At 37.4% G+C, this 24,699-nt stretch overlaps 2 protein-coding genes across 2 annotated transcripts; both read left to right on the top strand.

The window, feature by feature from the left end:
- Positions 1 to 9,243: 9,243 nt before the first annotated feature.
- On the top strand, positions 9,244 to 10,195 carry LOC111162245 (olfactory receptor 11H6-like). Its single transcript, XM_022526524.1, is given in 2 exon segments — positions 9,244 to 9,480; positions 9,482 to 10,195. Coding segments are annotated over 2 exon segments (951 nt in total).
- Positions 10,196 to 22,799: 12,604 nt separating this feature from the next.
- Positions 22,800 to 23,747, top strand: LOC111162430 (olfactory receptor 11G2-like). Its single transcript, XM_022526843.1, is given in 1 exon segment — positions 22,800 to 23,747. A coding segment is annotated over 1 exon segment (936 nt). The 5' UTR covers positions 22,800 to 22,811.
- The last annotated feature ends 952 nt before the right edge of the window (positions 23,748 to 24,699 follow it).

Genomic DNA, 24,699 nt, shown 5'->3' with positions numbered 1-24,699 from the left:
TCCTCCATTATTACCTTCTTTTGTGCAAAATATATATTTCTTATACCATTTTAATTCATCTCTTATTTCTTTTGGTATATTTTTAGAGTTATTTTCTTAGTGGTTTCATCTTAATCAAGTGTGGAGGGCACGTATTGTATGGAGTACTGGGTGTGATGCATAAACAATCTTGGATCACTGAAAAAATAAAATTAAATTAAAAAAATAAAATAAAAATCACTAATCTCATAAAAAATAGTATAAAAAAACTTGGCTTCAATGTACCTCTTTTCTCTCCCTTCTTTATGTTTTTATTGTCCTACAAATGACATCTCTATACATTTTAAACTCATTGACACAGTTTTAAAATTATTGTTTTATGCAGTTGTCTTTTGAATCAGGAGAGGAAAAGAGTTACAAGTAAATGTATATTTTATTACCTTCATTGTTATCTTTATTGGTGTTCTTTAGGGGTTTTTTATTATTATGTACAGTTAGCCAGCATATAGTACATTGTAAGTTTTTCTTTTTTAAGATTTTATTTATTTATTGGAGAGATACAGAGAGAAAATTATAGAGCACAAGTTGGGAAGAAGGGGAAGCAGGCTCCCCACAGAGCAGGGAGCCTGATGTGGGGCTCAATCCCAGGACCCTGGGATCATCACCTGAGCCCAAGGCAGATGTTTAACCGACTACTTCACCCAGGCACCTAAGTACATCATAAGTTTTCGATGTACTGTTCAATAATTCATTAGTTGCATATAACACCCAGCGCTCATCCCAACATGTGTCCTCCTTAATACCCATCACCCAGCTACCCCAAGCCCCCACCCTGCTCCTTTCTGTTACCCTCAGTTTGTTTCCCAGAGTCCACAGTTTCTTGTGGTTCATCTCCCTCTCTGATTTCCTCCCATTCAGCTTTCATTCCCTTCCCCTGTGGTCCTCCACCCTATTCCTTATGTTCCACATATGAGTGACACCATATGATAATTATCTTTCTCTGCTTGATTTATTTCACTCAGCATAATCCCCTCCAGTTCCATCCATGATGGGTATTCATCCTTTCTGATGGCTGAGTTATATTCCATTGTATATATGAATCACATTTTCTTTATCTTTACTTTTTTACATAGATTCAAGTCTAGTCCTTACCTTTCTACCTGAAGGACTTCTTTTAACACTGCTTGTAATACAAGTTTGCTAGCAACAAATTCTCTCCATTTTTGTTTGAGGATGTCTTAATTTTTCTTTCTTCTGTAAAAGAAAGGTTTATTAGATATAAGATTACTGGTTGACAATCTTTTTCTTTCAGTCCATTTGAAAATGCCAATTCACTCTGTTTTGGTTTCTATAGTTTTGAATAAGAGGTCAGCTGTTAATCTTATAGGATCAATACTATGTGATGAGTTGTTTTTCTCTTGCTGTTTTCACAATTTTTTCAGTCTTCTTTCAAGAGTTTGACCCTGGTGTGTTTAGACTTGGATCTCTTTGAATTTATCCAGTTGAAATTTATTAAGCTTCTTGGATGTGTTGATTCACATTTTTCATCAAATTTGGAGTATATTCAGCCATTATTTGAGTATTTTCCTCCTCCTTTTTATCTTTTTATCTCTTTTCTCATTCCTGGACTCTCATTATATGTTGATATGCCCAATAGTATCTTACAGTTCTCTGAAACTGTTCATTTTTTTTTTTTGCTTTTATTTCTCATGTTGGATAATCTCGATCTATTTTTAAATTTGCTGATTCTTTCTTCTGCCTACTCAAATATTCTATTGAACCCCTCTACTAAATATTTCATTAGTCACCATACTTTTCAATGAAGAGTTTCCATCTGGTTCTTTTTTATAATTTGTATCTCCTTATTAATATTCTCTACATGGTGAGATATCAGTCTCATAATTTCCTTTAATTCTTTAGATATAATTTTCTTCAAATCTTTGAAGTTGTTTATAAAAGATTAAACTCTTTGCCTAGTAAGTCCCACATCTGGACTCCCCTGAGGATAGTTTCTAATGACTGCTGTTTTTTGTGTTTTTTTAACTTAAATTCAATTAGCAAACATATAGTACATCATTAGTTTTTGGTATAATGTCCAATGATTCATTAGATGCATATAACACCCAGTGCTCATCACATCTATGGGCCATACTTTTCTGTTTCTTTGCATGTCTTTTTTTTTTTTCATCTAAAACTGGATATTTTAAATAATATAATGTGGCAACTCTGAAAATTCAAATTTTCCCAACTTCTGCAAGTATTGCTCTTGTTGTTTCATGTGATTGTTCTGGAAGCTGAAGATGCTGTTTGTTTCTTCAATGACTTTTTTGTGTGTGTGCTAACTCTATAAAGTCTGTATCACCTGTTTTATGTAGCTCCTGAAGTCTCTGCCTGGTTAATGTAGTGGTCAGATCATAATTACACGGAGATTTCTTTAAACACCTTTAACCAAAAAGTTACTCACCCTTTGCAGAGGGGCTCTGTGTTAGGACAAAGCTTCAGGGTTCCAGCAGTTTATAACTCTGCATTAACTCTCATTTCCTACTTGTGTAGAGCCTCAGATGCAGCCTCAGGTAAAACATTATGGCCTTCTTAAGTCACACAGCCCTTCACATGTGTGTGGTCTTCTAGATCTCCAAGAATATACTAGGATATTTCAAAGATCACTATAGACATCTTAGTCCCCAGACCTACTTTTTATGTTGTTGTTTTTTTTTCTTTCCAGCTTCCCGTTTGTCCCAGCTAATAGCACTGTCCCAAAGAGCTACAATGTTAAACAACTGCCTTCACTATTTTCAAAAATATCCTGGGATAGGGCTTTTCCCACTGATCAAACTCTCAGGCCAAATAACAAGTCCTACAAATGCGGCTTTTCTAGGCAGCTAGATGAGCAGAATAGTGAGAGTTCTCTGGTGATGAGGCTTTTTGAGGAGTTACAAACGCAGTCTTCCCTCTCCAGTGGCTGCTAGTCTGCTGGTTTTCACAGATACCATGGTTCAACGCTGCTGGCTTTTAAGGCTAATGGAAGGGGGGTGTGAGAATAAGGCCAATTAAAATGCCACAAATTTCACTCTTCTTACCAAAATTCAGCTGTTTTACTGGAAAAAAAATTCTTGAATTGTTGCAAGCCTTTGATTAACTTCCAGAGTTGTGACAAAACTTATTGTGATAATTCCTGCTTGATGCTTTTTTGAAGGAGTGGGTTTTTAAGACGCTTACTCTTCCATTCTAGAAGTCCATTTCTAAATTTCTAACCTCTTACAATACAATAATAAAAGTTATATAATGACTTGAATGTTATGTAGTGGAATTGTATTAATAATATCATAGAAGCAAAGTCATAGCCAATTCTGCCTGTAAGGGTGAACATAAAATATAATACAAAGGTCATGGCATTTGAGTTAGATCTTGAAAAATAAGTAGATGTATGGACTTAGATTCTGGGAAAACAATCCAACAGAAGACATTAAAAAAATAGAATCAGTCCCATAGTAATATAGGCAGAAAGTAAATTCAAAGCACTTAGAGTTCTACAATATAAAAGAGTGTCAACTAAGGAACAGTAACCAGAGAATTATGAAGATACACATTCTCTTGGTCCCCTTAATTTGGGTGACCTTTAATTTGCTCCCATCCTACACTCATCTCACCTACAGTTTATATCACGTTGTTGAGAATCGATTCCATGCTTTCTTTTTCTTTTTGCCTCATAAGACATGAAGAATGAATTATTTTACCATTTCAGCAATTTTTCCAATATATTTTTCCTTTTTTGCCAGGAATTATTCTAGATGCTGGAAATACAAAAGTGAATAAAGACACAAGACAAAGACTTTGTTCTCATAGAGCTTACACTCTGGAGAGGACAAGAGAGTGACAATAAAGAGCTACATAATTCCATTGACGTTAAGTGATACAAACAAAATAGAATAAGGAAAGGCAAGTGGTGGGTTGTATTTCAAACAAGGTGGTCAAGAAAGTGTTTTTGAAAGAGAAAGAGATTAGAATTGATGAAAGGAAGCAATATGTAAAAACCTGGGAGAAGAATATTCCAGGCAGAAAAAAATATCTAGCATATAGACCCTCAGGATGGAGCAAAACAAGCATGTTCACAACACATTTCCTGTGTGACTGGCTTGGAGTGAATGAGAATAACATCATTAAAGTAGTCAGAGCCTAGTATACATAGATCTTGTAGGCTACAGTAAAGATGATGAGTGTATCTTAAGAATCTATTAATGATAATAATAACAGCAGTAGTAATCATTTTTATAGTTTGCTGCAAGGGAGAATATGCCAAATGAACCACAGGACATCTCAGTAAAAACTGAGAGAGATTCTATTATACTCTATTATATATTCTATTATATTATTTGAACTTTATGTAATTTGAGGGAAAGTTCACCAAAATGGGAATCTGTTTGAGATAAGCTGCTGTCAGAAAGTGAGCAATTCAGTGATTGGCATCTTAGTTATTTTTACCTAGAATGTGGGAGGAATTAAGCAAGACTGGGGTTCTCAACTGTAAAGAAGCAGGAGTTACTCACACTAGAGGGGAGAAGGTGATGCTCAGTTATTTTTGTGGTTGTTAAAGTGTCCTTGTCTTTGTCTCTCTTCATATCTGATTCCAAAATGATGTTGCTTTGTCTTCATCTGCCATACTCATCAAGTAACCTTATCTGGTACATGATGCAGATATTAGGTTTGGCGGGGAACACTACAGCATAGCACTCAGGCATTGTGTCTCTGGGCTGTATTTTTCTCTTTCTCAGTAACAATAGGAAAAGCCTACTTTACATTAAAAATGTGTCAGGCTTTATATGTAAATATATCTGTTTAACAAATAAACATAATTAATCTTCATCTCAACCACATGAAGTAAATAACATTATTATCACCACTTTAAAGATGAAGAAACCAAGACACTGATAACAAAGGGAATTTGCTCAAAATTACAGCCTTCCTGGGGACAGTTCACAGTAGTCATTCTTAAGAAAAAGTCCCCTCAAGGGCAGGTGCCAAATGGAAGAAACAACTACTCTAGAGCTACCACCTTCTCAACTCCAAAATGACTCCCCAAGAAGGAAAAAAACAAAACAAAACAGAATTGACAGAATTCACATTCTGCTTGTAACGACTCTTTCAGCTAGCAATAATAGAGTGAGCTACCCTACATCTTCATGTTGCTGCACTTATAACCACTCCCCTGTTCCTATCTGGATAAACATTTTCTTTCTTAGAATAATATGATACAGAAGATAGTGAAAGTAGACTTGGACTCAAAATTATTTTGTTCTTCTTCCTGTTCCAGATAGGAAAGTGGTATAGTCACTATTCAAAGCTGAAAAGAAATATGAACTAGTACATTACCAGAATGACATCTCATTCTGTATGCTCAAGAGGAAATATTTGAACAATGACCAAAATGTTTCAGAAATCAATAGCAATCACCAAATTACAAATCCAAGAATCTCAAAGAATAAAATGTATAATAAATACCCACATGTGTAAACCCAGATGTATAATATGTAAAGTGCTGTTAAACTATAGGCCAATATCTTTGATGAATATAAATGCAAATTTTCTCATTAAATACTAACAGATGTAATTCAAAGCACATTAAAAGAATCATACACCATGATCAAGGGATTTATCCCTGGTATGCTAGGATGGTTCAACATACACAAATCAATACATGTATGTAAAATACATATACATATATATATATATATATATATATATATATATATGAATACATATAGTATGCACATATTTGTGTGTCTATGTGTAATTATAGATACATTTTTTTTAAAAGACCAAAAGTGTCCTTCAACTCCCTCCAGTTAAATTCTACAGTTTAATACTTCACTTCAAGTATCTGGTGTGGCACCATCCACCCAACAAAAGTGAGATAAATCCTGGCTTCCAAATCATAATTTTGGCAGACCTTAGTGTCCTTAGGCAGACTTTAGTGTCAAGAAAATTCTTTGTGCATTCAAACATCAAAGACTTTCAGTGAATAAATCACTCAAAAAACTGGCTCTTATTCATAAGAGGATATCAATTCTCATGACTCAAAAAGTGTTGTAACCACTTAAAAGAAAAAAAAAAACATTTCCACCTTACAGAAATGATGCTGAGAGAATAAGCAAACCTCAAGTCATAAACATTCATGAAACTTTTGCTCATTGATGCTGTGTAGCCAACAATAAATTATTATTAACAAGAGAGCAGTCTCATTACAGATGGCTCCAAACCAATAACAGAAGGAAAACGTTATGAAATATGTCATCTAGGTACACTCATACCCATGTACACATGCACACATAGACATAAAAGTAATAAAAATGAAAGGGTCTGAAAGTTTGCTTCATCTCTCTCAGCAATAACTCACTTGAAAGAAGAAAGAAAATTTCAACAAACATGCCAACCTTTTTTTTCTTTTTTAATCATGCCAACCTTTAGGGCCATCTGTTAAAACAGTCTGAAATAACCTAAAGGGCTACATGGGGAGGTGTCTTCTAGGATTTTTGGTATTCCATCCCATACTCTATGTTCTCTCCTCCTGGGACTTGTTCACCATGAAATGGAATTTACTTATCAGTGTCATATTAGAAGCACAGGGTGAACATGGGAGAAAACTTGTCATTATAAGAAGGAATGACTCCTTTCTACCCATGGAGTGAATCAATAGGAATGAGAATGAGAAATCTGATGACATGACTCTGATACTGACATATACGAGAATCTAAAACTTTTGGCAGGTTCAAATATATGAATAAAATTGAATGTGAAACAACAAAAAATAAATAAAAAGCTCATGTCCCAGCTCAACTGGTGTCACTATAGTGACTGCACCATCAAAAGAGTAACCTGTTCAAACAACAAAATAAACATCTGTTCTAGGAAAACCATGAGAATATCTATCTGATCACCACTCAACAAACTGAGCCCCAAAGGCCAATCAAGTGGCTCCTGAGGGAAGGGAACACTAGGGAAATAACTGACAATCCTCTCATAAATTCTCACTTTTAGAATTCACAGGAGACTATGTCCCCTAGGGGGAATCAGACACAGATTTCAGAGAAACACAGATAAGTGTCCTGTTGTGCAACAAATATGCCAATTTCTCTCCAAAGCAGTATCGTGTGTACAGCAATGTAAGCACTTTCTCTGGGCTGCTCTCTACCCAGGATGTCATGCCCTCCATTGTGCTTGCCTTCTGCTGCAGTGAAAACAGAAGATTCAAGTCCCACCTGCCAGATCTGTAAGGAGGTAGGTTCAGAAGACATACAAGTATAGGACAGTTCTTAGGTGTGTCTTTTAGCTCTGCCTTCTTTTATGTGGTTGTGGAAAAAGTAGCACCTCCCATTACGTAAAAAATATAAGGAGGTTCATCTTTACAACTGAGAGGGCTGGCAATCAGGGAAGAGAGAGAGACGAAGATGAGGAAGTATGAAAAGTCCATCCTTATTAACTAGGAGGTGGATCCAGGTTTTGTGGGGGAAATAGCATGTGAGTGAAGCGACATCTGGAAAGGAATGACAAAGTGGCTGTACAGAGCAGGGCAAAAAATCTTCAGCTCTCCCTGACTTTAGCCATGTTCGGCTCTGCCACAGAGCAGATGATCCATGTATCTCAAGGAGGGAGAACATGACCAAGCATTCCAGGGTAGTGAGTTCACTCCCACATGGCTCACAAAGCCTTGTAACCCTCATACACAATGACCAACGAATATGTCCTGCTTTTAGATCTCTTTCCTGGTGGTTTCCTTGGCTTCTGCATTTCTCTGAATTCCTGCTACAGAGGAATTAACTCACAGTTTGGTTTTGCCAATCATGATCTTGTCACAAAGAGGAGCCTTACAGCGAAGTGTGATGTGAAAAATTCTGAATGACTCCAATGCCTTGTGTCACTAATTGCAATCATCGAGATCATTCGCAAAGCTATGCACATTACACATACAACATAACATAACATGCCCATAACAGCTATGGGCATTACACTGGAAAGAAATGCATTTTATAACTAATACATAAATAAATATTCCTAGCTAGAATACTTTTATTAAAGGCATCTGGATCTCTATTCTGCATTATATTTTATGAACCAATATCATCACTCAGTCACGTCACTTGGGTCATTTAGGCCCAAATGATGACTGCCCCCCCACTAATGGAAGGGATCTTAAAATAAATTAATAAGACCAAACTACTAACAACAGAATTGTAAGCAGTTTCATAGGCTTTGTTTTGCTTTTCTCACCATGGAAATCACACAACATCTAAGTCTCAGACAAGCAAGTTTTCACAAAGATTCTCCTTCAGCATCCCACAACAGTGCTAATCTTCCACATCTAGAGTAGGATGGGAGTGACAAAGGGGGTGAAGAAGTGGAAGGAGACTCTTTGTCCAGAGGGACAGTTTATGGCTCTCAGCACTGTTCTTGGTTCCCAGAGACTTCTGCTTAGGAGTATCTGATGTTTGTGAGCCTCTGCGTCTATCCGTAACCAGAAGAACAGAGGCCTTCTAGGACACTTAAGTGACACTTCAGGCAAAACCCTCAAAAATCCTTAAATAATAGACCAGATATATTGCTCAGGTTTTCTGCCTATAAATAGAGATTTAGCCTAGACCAAGGTTTTACAGAAGTATTTTAATTCAACAGGTAGAAGACAGAGCTGATATGAAAGCCATTATGTAGGTATCTAGTTAACAAAACATGATGAACACTGAAGAATAGATGGTACGTGTGATGTTTTTTGTCCAGTTACCAGATGACCTTAAGACACCAACACTGATGCAGAATAACAGTGAAATGCCTAAAGATTTGTGTGTTGTTTCTCCCTCTTCTGATGCCTAACATTTGTGTCTCTAATTCCAAAGATTTAAGTAATTGAAATTCTGTGTCCAATAACAAGGGTCTATAGCTCTTAATCTATAGATAAAAATACATGATGTTCATACCTACTTACATTTGTGAGTGCTGTCATCAACCTTCTCCAAGCTGCTTATCACAGAACATCTTGTCTTTTACCTTGAGAAAACTCTGAAGGAGAAATTAGAGAATACAAAGTTTCAAAGTCTGATCATACCAAGCACTCTCTGAAATTCACAGACTTCAGCAGTATAGTTATCTTATTTATCTAATGGAATAACAGAATCTAATGGAGCTAGGGATCTCCACCAAGGAAATAATCTTGAAGATGAAAGAATAAGACCATCTTTGTCATTGTCACTTTTCTTCTCCACCCCTTAGGAAGCCATGAATAGGTCAGGAGTCAGCATAGTGACTGAATTCATACTCCTGAGTTTTCCATGCTCCAGGGAGGTTCAGCTCATCCTCTTCATGCTGTTCTTGGTGTCCTACATCCTGACACTGATGGGGAATGGGGCCATTGTCTGTGCAGTGAAACTGGATCGTAGGCTTCACACCCCCATGTACGTTTTGCTGGCCAACTTTGCATTCCTGGAGATCTGCTACGTCAATACAACTATTCCCAGTTCCCAGTTCGTTGAAGAACTTTCTATCTGAGACCAAAACCATCTCTTTCATGGCTTGTTTCTTTCAATTCTACTTCTTCTTCTCCATGGGCACCACTGAGACCTTCTTACTGCCCCTTATGGCTTTTGATCGTTACCTGGCCATCTGCCAGCCTCTCCATTATCCTGTCATTATGAACAACCATCTCTGCATGAACCTGGTGGCCCTGTGCTGGGTCACAGCTTTCCTCTGCTATCCGATCCCTATCTATTTTATCACACAACTCCCTTTTTGTGGCCCCAACACCATTGACCACTTTGTATGTGACCCTGGGCCTCTTCTGGCCCTGTCCTGCATCCCTGCCCCTGGAATTGAGCTTGCCTGTTCTATATTGAGCTCTCTTATTATCTTCATCACTTTGTTCTTCATCCTTGGGTCCTATATTCTGGTTCTCAGAGCAGTGTTGCGTGTCTCTTCAGCAGCTGGCCGACGTAAGGCCTTCTCCACCTGTGGTTCCCACCTGGCTGTGGTGTCTCTCTTCTATGGAACCCTCATGGTGATGTACATCAGCCCAACCTCTGGAAATCCAGGTGGGATACAGAAGATTGTAACCTTGTTCTACTCATCAGTGACCCCACTTATAAACCCACTGATCTATAGTCTCCGAAACAAAGACATGAAAGCTGCCTTGAGAAAAATTCATATGTGCACAGGAATTAGTCAAAGCAAATGAGAGTTCATGAGTTGGTCAAAATCACAGTTAATTCTTTTCCCTATTTCCATTCCTACTTAAAAAGTAGGTGTTTATTCATTTGTCCCTTGAAACAGACTCAAATTCATCTATTCCTGCTAGGTTACATAATGGACAACAGTATGTCAAATTAAATCATACCTTTCCCTCAAATCAGGATTTCATAGATCATAATTTGAATAAATGACCTGGATATTTGGATTTCAGAATCTTTTTCTATCCTGACTTCCTATAACTGCTTTTCCATTTATCTATGATTATTATCACAGTCCCTAGCTTCATGCCTTCCTGACCTCTATTAAGTTCATTCATTCTTACACTTGGTTTTTCTTGCTTAAACATCTCTACTCTACTCTACTCCATAGAAGAGTATTCATATCTTTGTAGCTCAAATAAAAAGAAACTAGTGAGAATCCAACCACAATTTAGCCAAAATTTTTATTTAATTTACATCCAAAAGATTGACAATGATCTGAAGCACTGTTTCCCAAACCTGTTTCATAATTACTTATTGAAGTAATAACTTCAATAAAGAATAATGGTTCCCAGGAACCATTATTGAAGGAATAACAGGTTCCCAGTCCGTTCTCCAGATCTAAATCAGAATCTTTGAAGTGGACTCCTGGAAATCCTTATTTTAATGTTACTCAGGTGGTTCTGATGCACTGAGACCAACACCAATTCACAAACTGATCTTACAGAGCCACTATTTAAAAAAAAAAAAAATGTGATGCGGAAAAATAAAATCCTACATTAGCTGGGAAAAGTGAAAAAGCTGCAGTGAGTATGATAGGTGAATCAAACATCCGTGACAGTAGCATTAGTTTCTTTTCCTACATCAATTTATAACCTCCATTTAAAAAATAAGGACTAGATTATATTCTTCTTAACTTTTCTTACTTTTGCAAGATAATTAAGGTACCTGGAAATAGGTTTACATTTTTTTTATTTTTTTCAATCTTATTATTAATTTAACTTTATTTTTCCGTGTTCCAAGGTTCATTGTTTATGCACCACAACCAGTGCTCCATGCAATACATGCCCTCCATAATACCCACCACCAGGCTAACCCAACCCCCAACCCCCACCCCTCCAGACCCCTCAGTTTGTTTCTCAGAGTCCACATTTTAAAAGAAGACTATCATGTAGTGGCATTACAGTTTGGATTAGTTTTATGTGAAGGAAGTTTAAGTAGACTGCACAACCCAAAAGAAGTAAAGGCAAACAAAGACCAAAGCCAGTGATTCTAAGAGACTGAGATAAAGACAGATGCAGAGAAATTTAATGACCACCCCTTGTTCTTTGACTCAACTATAGTCAAAAATAAGTTGTTCAACTAATGTCTGTGATTCACACTTCTCATCATTCCATAAACATTTAATTATCTCTGTGATGTGCCCTGAATTACATCAATGTAGAAGATAAAGTCCCTGTCTTTGTGAAATTTACATTCTAGTGTGGGAGATGAATTAATAATCCAATAAACACATTAAGTCTGTAATTCCACTTAGTCATAGTAGTATAACAAAGAATAAGGGAGAAAGAAAATTTGTAACTATGTGTAGAGATAGATGTTAACTAGATTTATTGGGGTGATGATTTTATAATATACACATATATCAAATCTTCACATTGTATAGCTAAAACTAACATAATGTCATATGTCAACTATCTCTCAATAAAACATGGATATATGAATAAAGAAAATGTTAGGGTAGATGGGGTAATTTACATGAAATGGTTAGAGAATGCCATTATTAGGAGGTGATCATTCAAAGTCAGAAAATATGTCATGCAAAGTTCTAGGGGAACAAAGTTCCATGTAATTTCAGGTAAAAGTTTGGGATTTTCAAAGAATGTGAGTTTATTTGGCTATCCAGAAGCTAGATGGTGTATGAGGCTGGAGAGGAAAGGAGAGGTAGGAAAGATCAGATCATCTAGAACCTTCTAGACCACAATACATAGTGCTTTATCTGAACTCCTGGGAAAGCCAGCCTAGTAATATAAAGGAAGGCTTAAAAACCTCATCTTAATAAAAATCTTTACCACTTCATAAGTTTTTCTTATCTTAGAACTACTTATTTACTTACACCTTTATTTATATGTGCCTGTATTATACTATATTCCAACTTGTTTCATTAAGGATCTGACATACCAAAGGAGGACTAAAAGAAAGAATAAGAGAAATATGAACTTAGAAAGAAAAAATAAAATGATGCTTTTTGGATAAGATCTTATGCTGATATTAAAGTCAAGCCTCGAAATGTGTTATGAGGAATGGGGAAACAAAGTAAGAAATTGGCAAAATTATCTGTTAAATGGTTTTCATTCAGTATAAAAAGAAAACAAGTGGGTTCACAGGGAAAGGTAAATTACTGGCTCTTAATCCTATAATAATTTCTCTCATGGGGATTTGCATTAGGAAAACTAAGAAATACAGCAATCATTGGTCCCCAAAAGTATCTGGTACAGAGAGATGATGATGATAATGACAGAAAGATACATACATACATAGATCGATACATAGATATAATATGGTCAATATAGATGCTTCTTATAACATTCTCAATAAGAAGCAAAAACATTATATAGAAGTGTAATTCATGAGTAGCAGTTCTTCCCAGAGCTAATCATTTTGATCCACATATTAGCTTTCTGAAGTTCTGCCTTAATCCAAAAGTTAACCCAGAATACCCTCAGAATAAAATTTAGAGCTAATATCATGTTCACACAAATCAAAGATTAAAGACCCCTTATTTGGATACCAAAGTTCTCGTCTGTGATATAGAAGTTGAGTTTCAACGACTATTTACAAGAATGGAAGGAATTGTTGATATCGCAATAATTGTCTTAAAATATGTAAACAATGCATCTTGGAACACTACGTCAAAAACTAGTGATGTACTGTATGGTGACTAACATAACACAATAAAAAAAAGAAGTTTATTAGATCCTTTCTGAACTGGAATTAATTTACCCATACAGGGCTGTCACATCTGTTACCAAAGAAAAGTGAGAAGTTGAAGGAAAGAGTGAGAACAAAAAATAGGTGGAAAGTTTAGGGCAAATTTACTCCTGATATAATTGAGATGTAGGGGATGGGGTTACTGGTGAGAAGGAGTACATGAATCCAGTAAACCTTATTATTCAAACTTTCAGGAAAATATTGTAATTACCTGTATTCTGAATAAATGCTTTTTCATTGGTTTTGTTCTTTTTACTTCCTTAGACACTTTCCTCTTAAATGTAGAAGATAAAATGCTTATTCAGCTAATAATGAGAGAGTATATTTCATTTCTCTAACTTAACCCTAAGAGGATAGTGAGTGGAATTTGTAGGACACTAGAGGGCAGATCCTGAGGTGAGTGGCAGTGAGAGAACAGTGCCCTCAGGATGCTGGAAGCAGAAAAAGAGGAAAATTAAAATACAGTAAAAGGATATTCAGCATCCACAGAGACCAACTACTTCCTGCTTGTGATTTTCTCACACAGTCTGATGGGAACAAATCACCCTCCAGAGCAGAATAGTAATCTGTGAAATTGAGAATCACCTTGACAAACTGAACCAACTTGAGATCACATGCCACAGGCTGCTAACAGCTGCACTGCTGATAGCTTATACATGCACCCTCTGACTTTTCCTAAGAAAACATTCATACGTCATTGGCATGAGTAGTGTATGCTGCCAAGAAAACACCAGATGCAGAGAATTACTTTTTATTTTATCAGGACCTTCCTGAGACTTAGTTACAGCTGATGTTTATGTGATACTTCCCTTAAAAATGAAACATTAATACAGGAAACTCTCAACTAACAATCAGAATGTACAGGCAACACTTTTCTCAGAACTAGGTTGTTTGAAATTGGACATTAGTTTTCCCATTTAAACCCTGTTAGGTGATGTCAATGCCCAAGACTCTAGGTAATACATAATATACCTGCCCATATTGAACTACATTCTAGCCAACACCCATTCCTGTTAAAAGTTCTAGCAACCTGGGGATAGAGAGAAACCTCTTCAACCTGTGAAGAGCTTTCAATTAACAATAATCATACCTCAGATGAACCTCACCAGTTATAATACTGCCACTGCGCAAAGCTCAGAACATCTTTGATCTGTAAAGAATGCTTTCAAATACCTACATCTCACATCATACTTAATGGTGAAAGTGAATGCTTTCTCCCTAAAATCAGAAACAAGACAAGAATTCTGCTCTTACCGCTTCTATTCAACATCATGTGGGAAATGTTAGTGCAATTAAGCAAAGCAAAAAAGTAACAGGCATTCTGATTGTAAAAAAGAAGGAATACTGTCTTTAACTAAACATGACATGACCATCTGGGTAGAAAATCCAGTGGAATCAACAAAAAAGGCTACTATAACTAATAAGCAAGTCTTGCAGGATTTCAAGATACAAGAACTATATATAAAAATCAATTGTTTGGGGGCTCCTGGATGGTTCAGTCAGTTAAGCAGAGGGTTGCTCAGTCAGTTTAGAATCGGCCTTTGGTTCAGGTCATGATCCCAGGGTCCTGGGACCAAGCCCCAAGTCTGGCTCTCCATTCAGCAAGGAGCCTGCTTCTCCCTCTCCCTCTGCCTGTAGCTCTGCCTGCTTCTGAATTCTCTCTCTCTCTCTCTCTCAATCTCTGTTAAATAAATAAATCCTTAAAAAATTAAATAAATAAATCAAAACCAATTACATTTCTATAAGCAAGTCCTAGCAACAATCAGAAATTGTGTTTTTTTATAATGTCAGTTACAATGGCATCAAAATATACTGAATACAGACAGAATTGATAAAAGATGCAAAAGATTTATACAATGGAAATGACAAAATATATTTGAGAGAAATTAAAGAGGTATTTAACTATAAAGATACAACTTGTTGGGACGCCTGAGTGGCTCACTGGGTTAAAGCCTCTGCCTTCGGCTCAGTTCATTATCCCAGGGTCCTGGGATCGAGCCCCGCATCGGGCTCTCTGCTCGGCGGGGAGCCTGCTTCCCCCTCTCTCTCTGCCTGCTTCTCTGCCTACTTGTGATCTCTGTCTGTCAAATAAATAAACAAAATCTTAAAAAAAAAAAAAAAGATACAACTTGTCTATGGGTTGGAAAATTCAGTAGTGTTAAGGTATCAACTCTTCCCAAAATGATCTATGGATTCAATGAAAGCTCAATCAAAATCCCAGTGGGACTTTTTTGGGAGAAATTGGAAAGTGAATTTTCAAATTTATTTGGAAATGCAAAGGATTTACACTAGACAAAATAAAGTTGGAGTAATGCTGTTTAAGACTTATTATAAAACTACAAATGATCAAAACAATGCACCATTGACATTATATTAATCAAAGAGATCAATGGAAGAAAATAGCATCCAGAAATACTTCTGATTTTAAACAAAAGCAATTGAGTGGAGAAAGAATAGTAATTTCAATACATGGTGCTGGAATAACTGAATACCCATATCAAAAAAATAAATTTAGTATCTCAATACCTCTCAAAATACAAAAAAATGAACTCAAAATAGGTCATCGATTATAAAACCTAAAACTATAGAATACATAAAGACAACACAGGGGAAAATCCTTCTGACTCTGGCTTAGGCAAAGATTTCTCAAATACAACACCAAAAGCATGATGCATAAAACAACAAATTCCTAACCTGGACTCCACCAAATTTAAAAATATCTGCTCTTGGAAAGACACTATCAAGTGAATGAAAAGACAAGCCACAGACTAGGAGGAAATATTAGCAGAGCTTATATCTATTGGAGGAGTTGCATCTGGAATACATTTTTAAAAAACAAAAACACTCAAAATTCAAAATCAAACCACATTGAGATATCACCTTACATCAGTTAGAATGGCGAAAATTAGCAAGAAACAACATGTGTTAGAGAGGATGTGGAGAAAGGGGAACCCTCTTACACTGTTGGTGGGAATGCAAGTTGGTGCAGCCACTTTGGAGAACAGTGTGGAGATTCCTCAAGAAATTAAAAACAGAGCTTCCCTATGACTCTGCCATTGCACTACTGGGGATTTACCCCAAAGATACAGATGTAGTGAAAAGAAGGGCCATCTGTACCCCAATGTTTATAGCAGCAATGGCCACAGTCGCCAAACTGTGGAAAGAACCAAGATGCCCTTCAACGGATGAATGGATAAGGAAGATGTGGTCCATATACGCTATGGAGTATTATGCCTCCCTCAGAAAGGATGAATATCCAACTTTTGTAGGAACATGGACGGGACTGGAAGAGATTATGCTCAGTGAAATAAGTCAGGCAGAGAGAGTCAATTATCATATGGTTTCACTTATTTGTGGAGCATAACAAATAACATGGAGGACATGGGGAGAGGGAGAGGAGAAAGGACGTGAGGGAAATTGGAAGGGGAGGTGAACCATGAGAGACTGCGGACTCTGAAAAACAACCTGAGGGTTTTGAAGGGGCGGGGAATGGGAGGTTCGGGGGAGCCAGGTGGTGGGTATTAGAGAGGGCACGTATTGCATGGAGCACTGTGTGTGGTGCAAAAACAATGAATACTGTTACGCTGAAAAGAAATTTTAAATAAATAAATAAATAAATAAAATTTTAAAAAATCAATAATAATAAAGCAAATAGCTCAATAAAAATATGGAAAAATATTTGAGCACACACAGAACAGAACATATACAAATGGAATATAAACAAATGAAAATCTATTCAACATCACTTCTCATTAAGGAATTACAAATTAAAACCACGATGTGCTACCACCATATATATACCAGAATCACTACAATTAAAAAGAACAACTATACCAATGTTGGTGGTGATATAAAGGAACCAGAGCTTTCATACACTGCTAGTGTGAATGTAAAATGGTACAAGTACTTTGGAAAACAGTTTGCCAGTTTCTTAAAATGTTAAGTATATGTCTACCATTTCATAAAACTGTTACACCCCTAGCTACTTACCTAGGAGAAAAAAGCATGTGACATACAAACTCTTACACATAAATGTTCCTAGCAGTTTTATTTATAATGACACAAAATTGGAAGTGACCCCAACATCCATCAAAAGCCCAAACACATGAGCAAATTCCTGTCTGTCTATACAACAGAATATGACTCAGCAAGAAAAAGAAATAATGCCTCGACAGATACGACAACATGGATGTATCTCAAAATACTTGTGCTGAGTGAAAGAAACTAAACCAAAAAAAAAAAAAAAGTAAGGTATGATACATATACATATATACATATGAAAAGTGCAAACATCTGCAGTAAGAGATAGATCAGTGGTTACCTGGGGAGTGATGTCAGGAAAGGATAGAAGGTAGGAATTTAAAAGGGGCACACTTAGGGAAATTAGAGATAGATTTGTGGGTTAGCTAATTAATGACACAATTAATTGATTTGTTAATATATCATTCTATCTATATGAGATTAAAACAAAGACAATACTTCAACTTGTATAGGACACACAAACACACACACAGAGAAATTAAGGTAGACCCCCAAGGGAAGGGCATAATGAGCAGAAAGATGTCTCTTGACACTGTTTTCCTTTCAGAAGCAGTAAATGGATCCTCAAAGATCAAAAAAACTGGGTTACTTCCTGACAGACTCTGTTTATAACCCCTTCATCCTTCCACAAACCACTTCCACTTCTTTTCTCCTCTCTGGTCACTGCCATCTCTCTAAGGAAATGAAAAAAGCAGCTTTTCAGAAGCTTCAGTTTGGAATTCCCCTTGCTGATACAGGTAAAGAGGTTATGAAGTATTTAGAAGAGCCAAAGTCATAATCTACAAGCTTCTAGCCACAGCCAGTTAGTTCTTAAGCTTTTATGGGTCAGTCACGGGTCAAGGTACTGCTACAGACATTTATCTCATCCAGTAATCTTTACTACAGCCCTTTAGGAAGGGCATTATTGCGTGCCTAGGCGGCTCAGTCAGTTAAGTGGCTGCCTTTGGCTCAGGTCATGATCCCAGGGTCCTGGGATTGAGTCCCCCATCAGCTCCCTGCTCAGCAGAGATCCTGTTTCTCCCACCCTCTGCCTACTTGTACTCTCTATCTCTGTGTCAAATAAATAAATAAAATCTTGAGAGACTATGGACTCCGACAAACAATCTGAGGGTTTTTTTTTTTTTTTTTATCTGAGGGTTTTGAAGGGGCGGGGGTGGGAGGTTGGGGGAACCAGGTGATGGGTATTAGAGAGGGCACGGATTGCATGGAGCACTGGGTGTGGTGCAAAAACAAGGAATACTGTTATGCTGAAACTAAAATAAATAAATAAATAAATAAACAAAATCTTTTTTTTTAAAGGACAGTATTAGGCCCAATTTATCAATAAAGAAACTGAGTATTAATTTCCTATGGCTCATTTAAAAAGCTCTTGACCCTAAATATAGTGCTTTTTCCCATTATGCACAGCTGCTTATCACTCATCCCAATCAGCAAAATTATCCTTACTCTTCAGTATTTTCTAGATTACCCAGTATTACAGATGTGACAGCACCCTCAGTGAAACTACACAAACTAGCTAGAGGGAACTGAGCTGTCGTGAGTCATCTCCAGACTGGCTGTGGAGAGAGGGCCAACCCACAGACACACCATATACCATGGTCAGGAAATATCTTCCTTGAACTGTGTATCACATGACCTGGCTCACTCACTCACTCAGTCCATCTTAACCTTTCCCAGGTAGACTAATTTAACAAGTCAGCAACTGTTGTGTATTAACTCAGTCCACTAACTGACCTGGGGTCATAAACACACTGACATTCACAGCGCCCTCTGCAGTTGACGCTGCAGGAATAACCAGTTTTGTTTTGCTTTGTTTTGTTTTGTTTTGTTTTGCTTTGTTTTGACAGGTCCTGCTCAGACTTGCGGCAGGTAAACATCATAGTTTCTTCTGTACAGAAGAGCTAAGTGATAAAAGGTGAGTAGCAGTACAGACCTGTTAAACATATTAGATTGAGTATAAAACGGTGATGGCCATTCCTGTTTTCTAGAGCAGCTTTGTGAGACTTCCTGACACAGAGCTGCTCTGAGAGGGAATGGTTTTACTCAAAAGTCTAACATGATTGGTTTTTATGTCTTTAAGAAGTAATATGCTGCTGCTTAGAAAACGGAGGGTAGAGGAACAAAAGCAGAAGCAAGGAGTTCTGTTAGGTGGTGCTGCAGAAGTCCAGGGAAGGAAGGAGGGCTATTTGAACTTGGGAGACAACAATGAAGACAAAGAGAAGTGTCTGACATGAGTCATAGTTCAGAAGCAGAAACATCTTGCTGATGAATTGGATGTGAGGGGTAAAAGAAAGGAAGAGAAGCAATATTAGACTAGGCCAGGAAAAGTAAGTTCTTGAACATCAAGCCATTCAAAGTGCTGAAAATATTTTCAGGTGATGGACAAAGTGGTTATTACAAAAAATAACCTTAGAAACATCCTGCAAAGCACTTTGATTAAAAATGCCCCAACCGAAGGGGTGCCTGGCTGGCTCAGTTTGGTAAGCATCTGACTCTTGATCTCAGCTTAGGTCTCCATCTCATCAACATGGTTCGAGCCCCATGTTGGGCATGGTGCCTACTTTAAAAGAGAGAGAGAGAGAATAAAAAGAAAAAGGAAGAAAGAAAGGCCCCAACCACAATTCTTGATAAATTATTTTGACCTAGTGAAAACTGAATGACTTCTCTGAGTTGGTACTAAAACTGTTACGCCTAAAAAGGACCTTTTTTAACTTTACGGAATTTAGAGTCCATAAGCGGCTCTCACATGTTAAAGCAAATTTTATTTCAAGTCCCTCCTTCCATTCATCAGCGGTCATGTCTTGTCATAGCTTCAACATTTGTTAACAGCCCCATTCAAAGAACAGGGCATTTGGAAAAATGGTTGCTTCAGAAAAGACTACATTCTGAAAATGTTCTTCCTCAATGAGAATAGGGTAAAGTAATGCAAATGTATACTAGTTATTTTATGTCTGGTTTAAGTTTGCCTTCAAAAGATGAATACTTGGTATCTGAAACTTAACCTCATTCCAAGTCACATGTTCTTAAAATCAGAGAAGAAAGGGCATTTAGAAAGTGTAAGTCTATGGTACAAGAACCAGAACCTGTTCCTCCCACAGCTAAGGCACTAAAACACCCACTGGAATATAAGACATAAACTAGCAGGATCCTGGGAAATTTTCTTGGGCACATGAGTTCCCCATGTCATGAAAATCATGTAAAATCCAGAAATAGATGTGGCTCAGAGAGGGAAGCTTTCGTACACAGTTTACAAGTTCCAAACTGCTACTCAGTTTTGCTGGTCCCCTATCACAGATCTTCCTCTCGAATCAACACAAAAATATACTATCATCAACTACTTGTCCTCTGACACCTTCTGTCACTTTATTCAGAGAACTCTAACTCTTTTTGAATACTCCAACAGACCACTGTCAGACTCCTTGGATAACTATGCCAACTCTCAGAAATAATTTGATTAACTGATACTACATTCCACATAATGCAAATGGATATTTTTCATGTTCCTCAGGCATCCCCCATTCACAGAGGCTGACATAACCCGAGACCCAGGATTGAGGGTAGGGTTATTTGTATTGTTTTTTTTTTTTTAACTCAGAAAAACATAAAGCCATTATGCAAATGTATGAACATCCAAGCTCATTCTGCCTTGAGGTACTCCCAAGCAGTCACTAGAAGGGAGCAAAAAATATTAGTTTTCTCTTCTTTTCAAGTTTCCTTCTACATGTACCTTAACATTAGAGCAATAGTATCAGGTTCCACAGTTCTTATCACTAGAATAGAAATAGAACATTTCTACAAAACAGAAAATTTTGTAGAGTCATATCCCCATCCCAAACCATCAAGGACTTCTTCCTACAAAACCACATTAATGCTCATCCTATCCCTCAACTGTATCTGCCTTAGATGGCTGGGGAACTATATTAACAGAGGTGAGCTGCAGCTATTTCCTACAATTCGAATGTTTACTCCCGAAGCATTCCCAAATAGAATAAGTGAGTTTGTTAACTCCCTCAAAACAAGAAAAGTGATGCCAATAGTCCCACGTGTCGCTGCTCCGAGGCCACACAATCGGAGTCAGTTTTGCCTACAAGTAGCTCTGTTGGTGTGATCTCCTTCTGGGAACTGAGAAAAGTACATTATTCATTCATTTTATGAGTGTTTATTAACAGCTGCCTAAATGCAAAACACTATGATAATTCCCAATTACTTCTGGTAAACTAGCTTACACAAACTAATTTCAAGCCTATGAAAAAGTTCCTTTTCAGGAAGATACTTCTGAGTGAGCCACTTCAAAGAATTTTCTCTTGGGAGAGTCATATCAGAAAAGTAGGCATGGAAAAGAATGCCGTAGTTAAGTTACAAGGCTGATCACAAGACTCAGTGGTCATGTAAGATGGACAACAAACTTCCCAGATGTGGCTGTAAATTACATCATGCATTACAATGTTCTCAAAAATCACGTTTGGGAACGGTTTTCTTTTCTTTTTTTTCCTCACTGCTGGACTACTGTAGGACAATTTCAATATAACCACCTACTCTGGAATAAAAAATACTGACAAGAAGACAACTATTCTGTCCAGTATCACCAGGAAAAAAAACAAAAAACAAAAAAGGGTGAAGCCGTTAAAACACAGTCTATATAGCATTCCCCAGGCCCTGGTACACATTGACCTTAACATTAGAAAAGAACATAGACAATCAGAGCCTTCATATACAGCCAATGGAAGTGAAAAAAGGCACAACAATGATGGAACACTGTTTAGTTTATAAAGTTGAAGATACACACAGTCTATGGTCCAGCCTATAGAAATGAGTGCAAGTGTGAGCCAAGAAAATGAACTATATATTCATAGTAAAATTATTCCTGATAGCTCCAAAGTGGACATAATTCATACTGGTGGTTCATTCATAGAATGTAATAATAGTAGAATTATTCCTGATAGCTCCAAAGTGGACATAATTCATAGTGGTGGTTTATTCATTGAATGTAATAATATAGAGATGTAAAAATGGGGAAACTACAGAGAATGCAATAATATTAATTTCTCAAACCTACTTTTAAACAAAAGGAGCCAGCCAAAAGTATAATTCCATTTATGTAAAGTACAAAAATAAGCAAAACCAAATACGTCCCTATAGGGAAGCATACTTAGTTATTAAAATAAAGAAAAACAAGGAAGTCATTACCATTAGGAAAGGAGAACGTTACAGTTGGAAGAACAGAGAGGCAGAAGCTACTGATTGGGATGGAATATGAGGGAAGATTCTAGGGTGCAAATGATAGTCTATTTCTTGACCTCAGGGGTAGTTACTACAGAGGTTTATGTATAATATTAAAGTTAATCTATGTATTAAGCATGTTTTGGCATATATTTTACAATAAAGAAACGTCTCTATCCACTGATATTCACCTGCTTCTTGTGGCTTTCAATCCAACAACTAAACTAGAACAGTATTTCAGGATTAGACAAAAATAGCAATTACTGAGATATAAGTGTTTATCACATTCCACAGGTGGTTTTGATACATATCTGGGTCCCCATCTACACAGATATTCAATAATGTGATGGTTTTTTCACAGCTCCCAGACCCATGAAAATCTCCGACACCCCCAACACCTCCAGCACCATCACTGGCTTCATCCTTCTGGGTTTCCCTTGCCCCAAGCAAGGGCAGATCCTCCTCTTTCTGCTCTTCTCTGTTGTCTACCTCCTGACCCTCACGGGCAATGGATCTATTATCTGTGCTGTGTACTGGGATCAGAAACTCCACACTCCCATGTACATCTTGCTCGCCAACTTCTCCTTCCTAGAGATCTGCTATGTCACCTCCACTGTCCCCAACATGTTAGCCAACTTCCTCTCTGACACCAAGGTCATCTCCTTCTCTGGGTGCTTTCTCCAGTTCTACTTTTTCTTCTCCTTGGGTTCTACAGAATGCTTTTTCTTGGCTATTATGGCATTTGATCGGTACCTTGCCATCTGCCGGCCTCTACATTATCCAACCACTATGACAGGACGTCTCTGCACCAATCTTGTGGTCACCTGCTGGATACTTGGTTTCTTTTGATTCTTGATTCCCATCATCATCATCTCCCAAATGTCGTTCTGTGGATCCAGGATCATTGACCACTTCCTGTGTGATCCAGGTCCCCTGCTGGCCCTCACCTGTACTAGAGCCCCTGTAATAGAGTTAACTAGCTCCACCTTAAGTTCTCTGCTCTTAATTATTCCCTTTCTCTTTATCATGGGGTCCTATGCTCTGGTCCTGAGAGCTGTGTTGAGGGTCCCTTCAGCAGCTGGACGAAGAAAAGCTTTCTCTACCTGTGGGTCCCACCTGGCTGTAGTTTCACTGTTCTATGGCTCAGTGATGGTCATGTATGTGAGCCCAACATCTGAGCGTGAAGCTGGGATACAGAAGATGGTAACTTTGTTTTATTCCATAGTAACTCCACTTATCAACCCTGTAATATATAGTCTGAGGAACAAAGATATGAAACATGCTATGAAGAAATTATTGGGAACCTAAAAATAAGTCTTGGTTTAAAAGATTTGGGGATAGAATCTGTTTTTCTTTTTTAAGATTTTATTTATTTATTTGATAGTGAGAGAGCACGCAAGTACAAGCAGGGGGAGCAGTAGGGGAGGGAGAGGAAGAAGCAAGCTTCCTGCTCATCAAGAAGCTTAATATGGTGTTCGATCCCAGGACCCTGTGATCATGGCCCCAGCCAAAAGCAGATGCTTCGCCAACTGAGCCACCAGGTGCTCCTGTTTTTAATTTCTTAGTTAAAAAGACAACTCACATCACTCAGAAAATTATCTGTATTGTTTTTTAACTTTATACACCAGACAGTTTATTTCCTAGATTTAATGGGGCTATAAGGGATCTCAAAGGTGCACTCCATCTCCCTAATTTTACAAATGGTAAAGTACTAGAGTGATAATGGAGTTTGTTGGAGAAATAGAATTAAAAACATCTCCTGCCAAGTCAGAAAACCTCTCCACAGTGGTAGAACAGTATAAAACAGTTTTATTATTGAATAAGCATTAAAGCAAGGGAATATGTGTATCATAGCAATCTGCTAAGAGATGGCAAATACATAAAGAAATATCTTTCCTTTTTGTAGCCAACCAGATACAACCCATTTACATACATGTTCTCAAGATAAATAACTATTAGTGCTCAAGAAAGACTGGACAGCACCCTTTGTCATACATGGTTCATCCTAGATTCACCTCATAATTGGGATGGCCCTATGTGTTTGCCAATTGGCTTCCTACAAAGGAAAAATAAGTCTATTTATACTACCTGAGATAGTTTTGTAGATTGGAAGATAGGCCACCAAAGCTAGGCTCCTATACCCCCACAGAAACTGGGAGATTGAGGCACTACCCCTCTGATGATTACGTTTCAGTGAGACTTCCTAGGTCCTTGACAGAGACATTCCTGAGTCAAAATCGGGCAAGAAGCTCATTTAGAA

Source organism: Enhydra lutris, unplaced genomic scaffold (assembly GCF_002288905.1).
Source record: "Enhydra lutris kenyoni isolate GAN:26980312 unplaced genomic scaffold, ASM228890v2 scaffoldscaffold4, whole genome shotgun sequence".
Classification (NCBI taxonomy): Eukaryota; Metazoa; Chordata; class Mammalia; order Carnivora; family Mustelidae; genus Enhydra; species Enhydra lutris.
The sequence above is the reverse complement of the archived record's forward strand: the minus strand, read 5'-3'. Positions and strand labels throughout refer to the sequence as shown.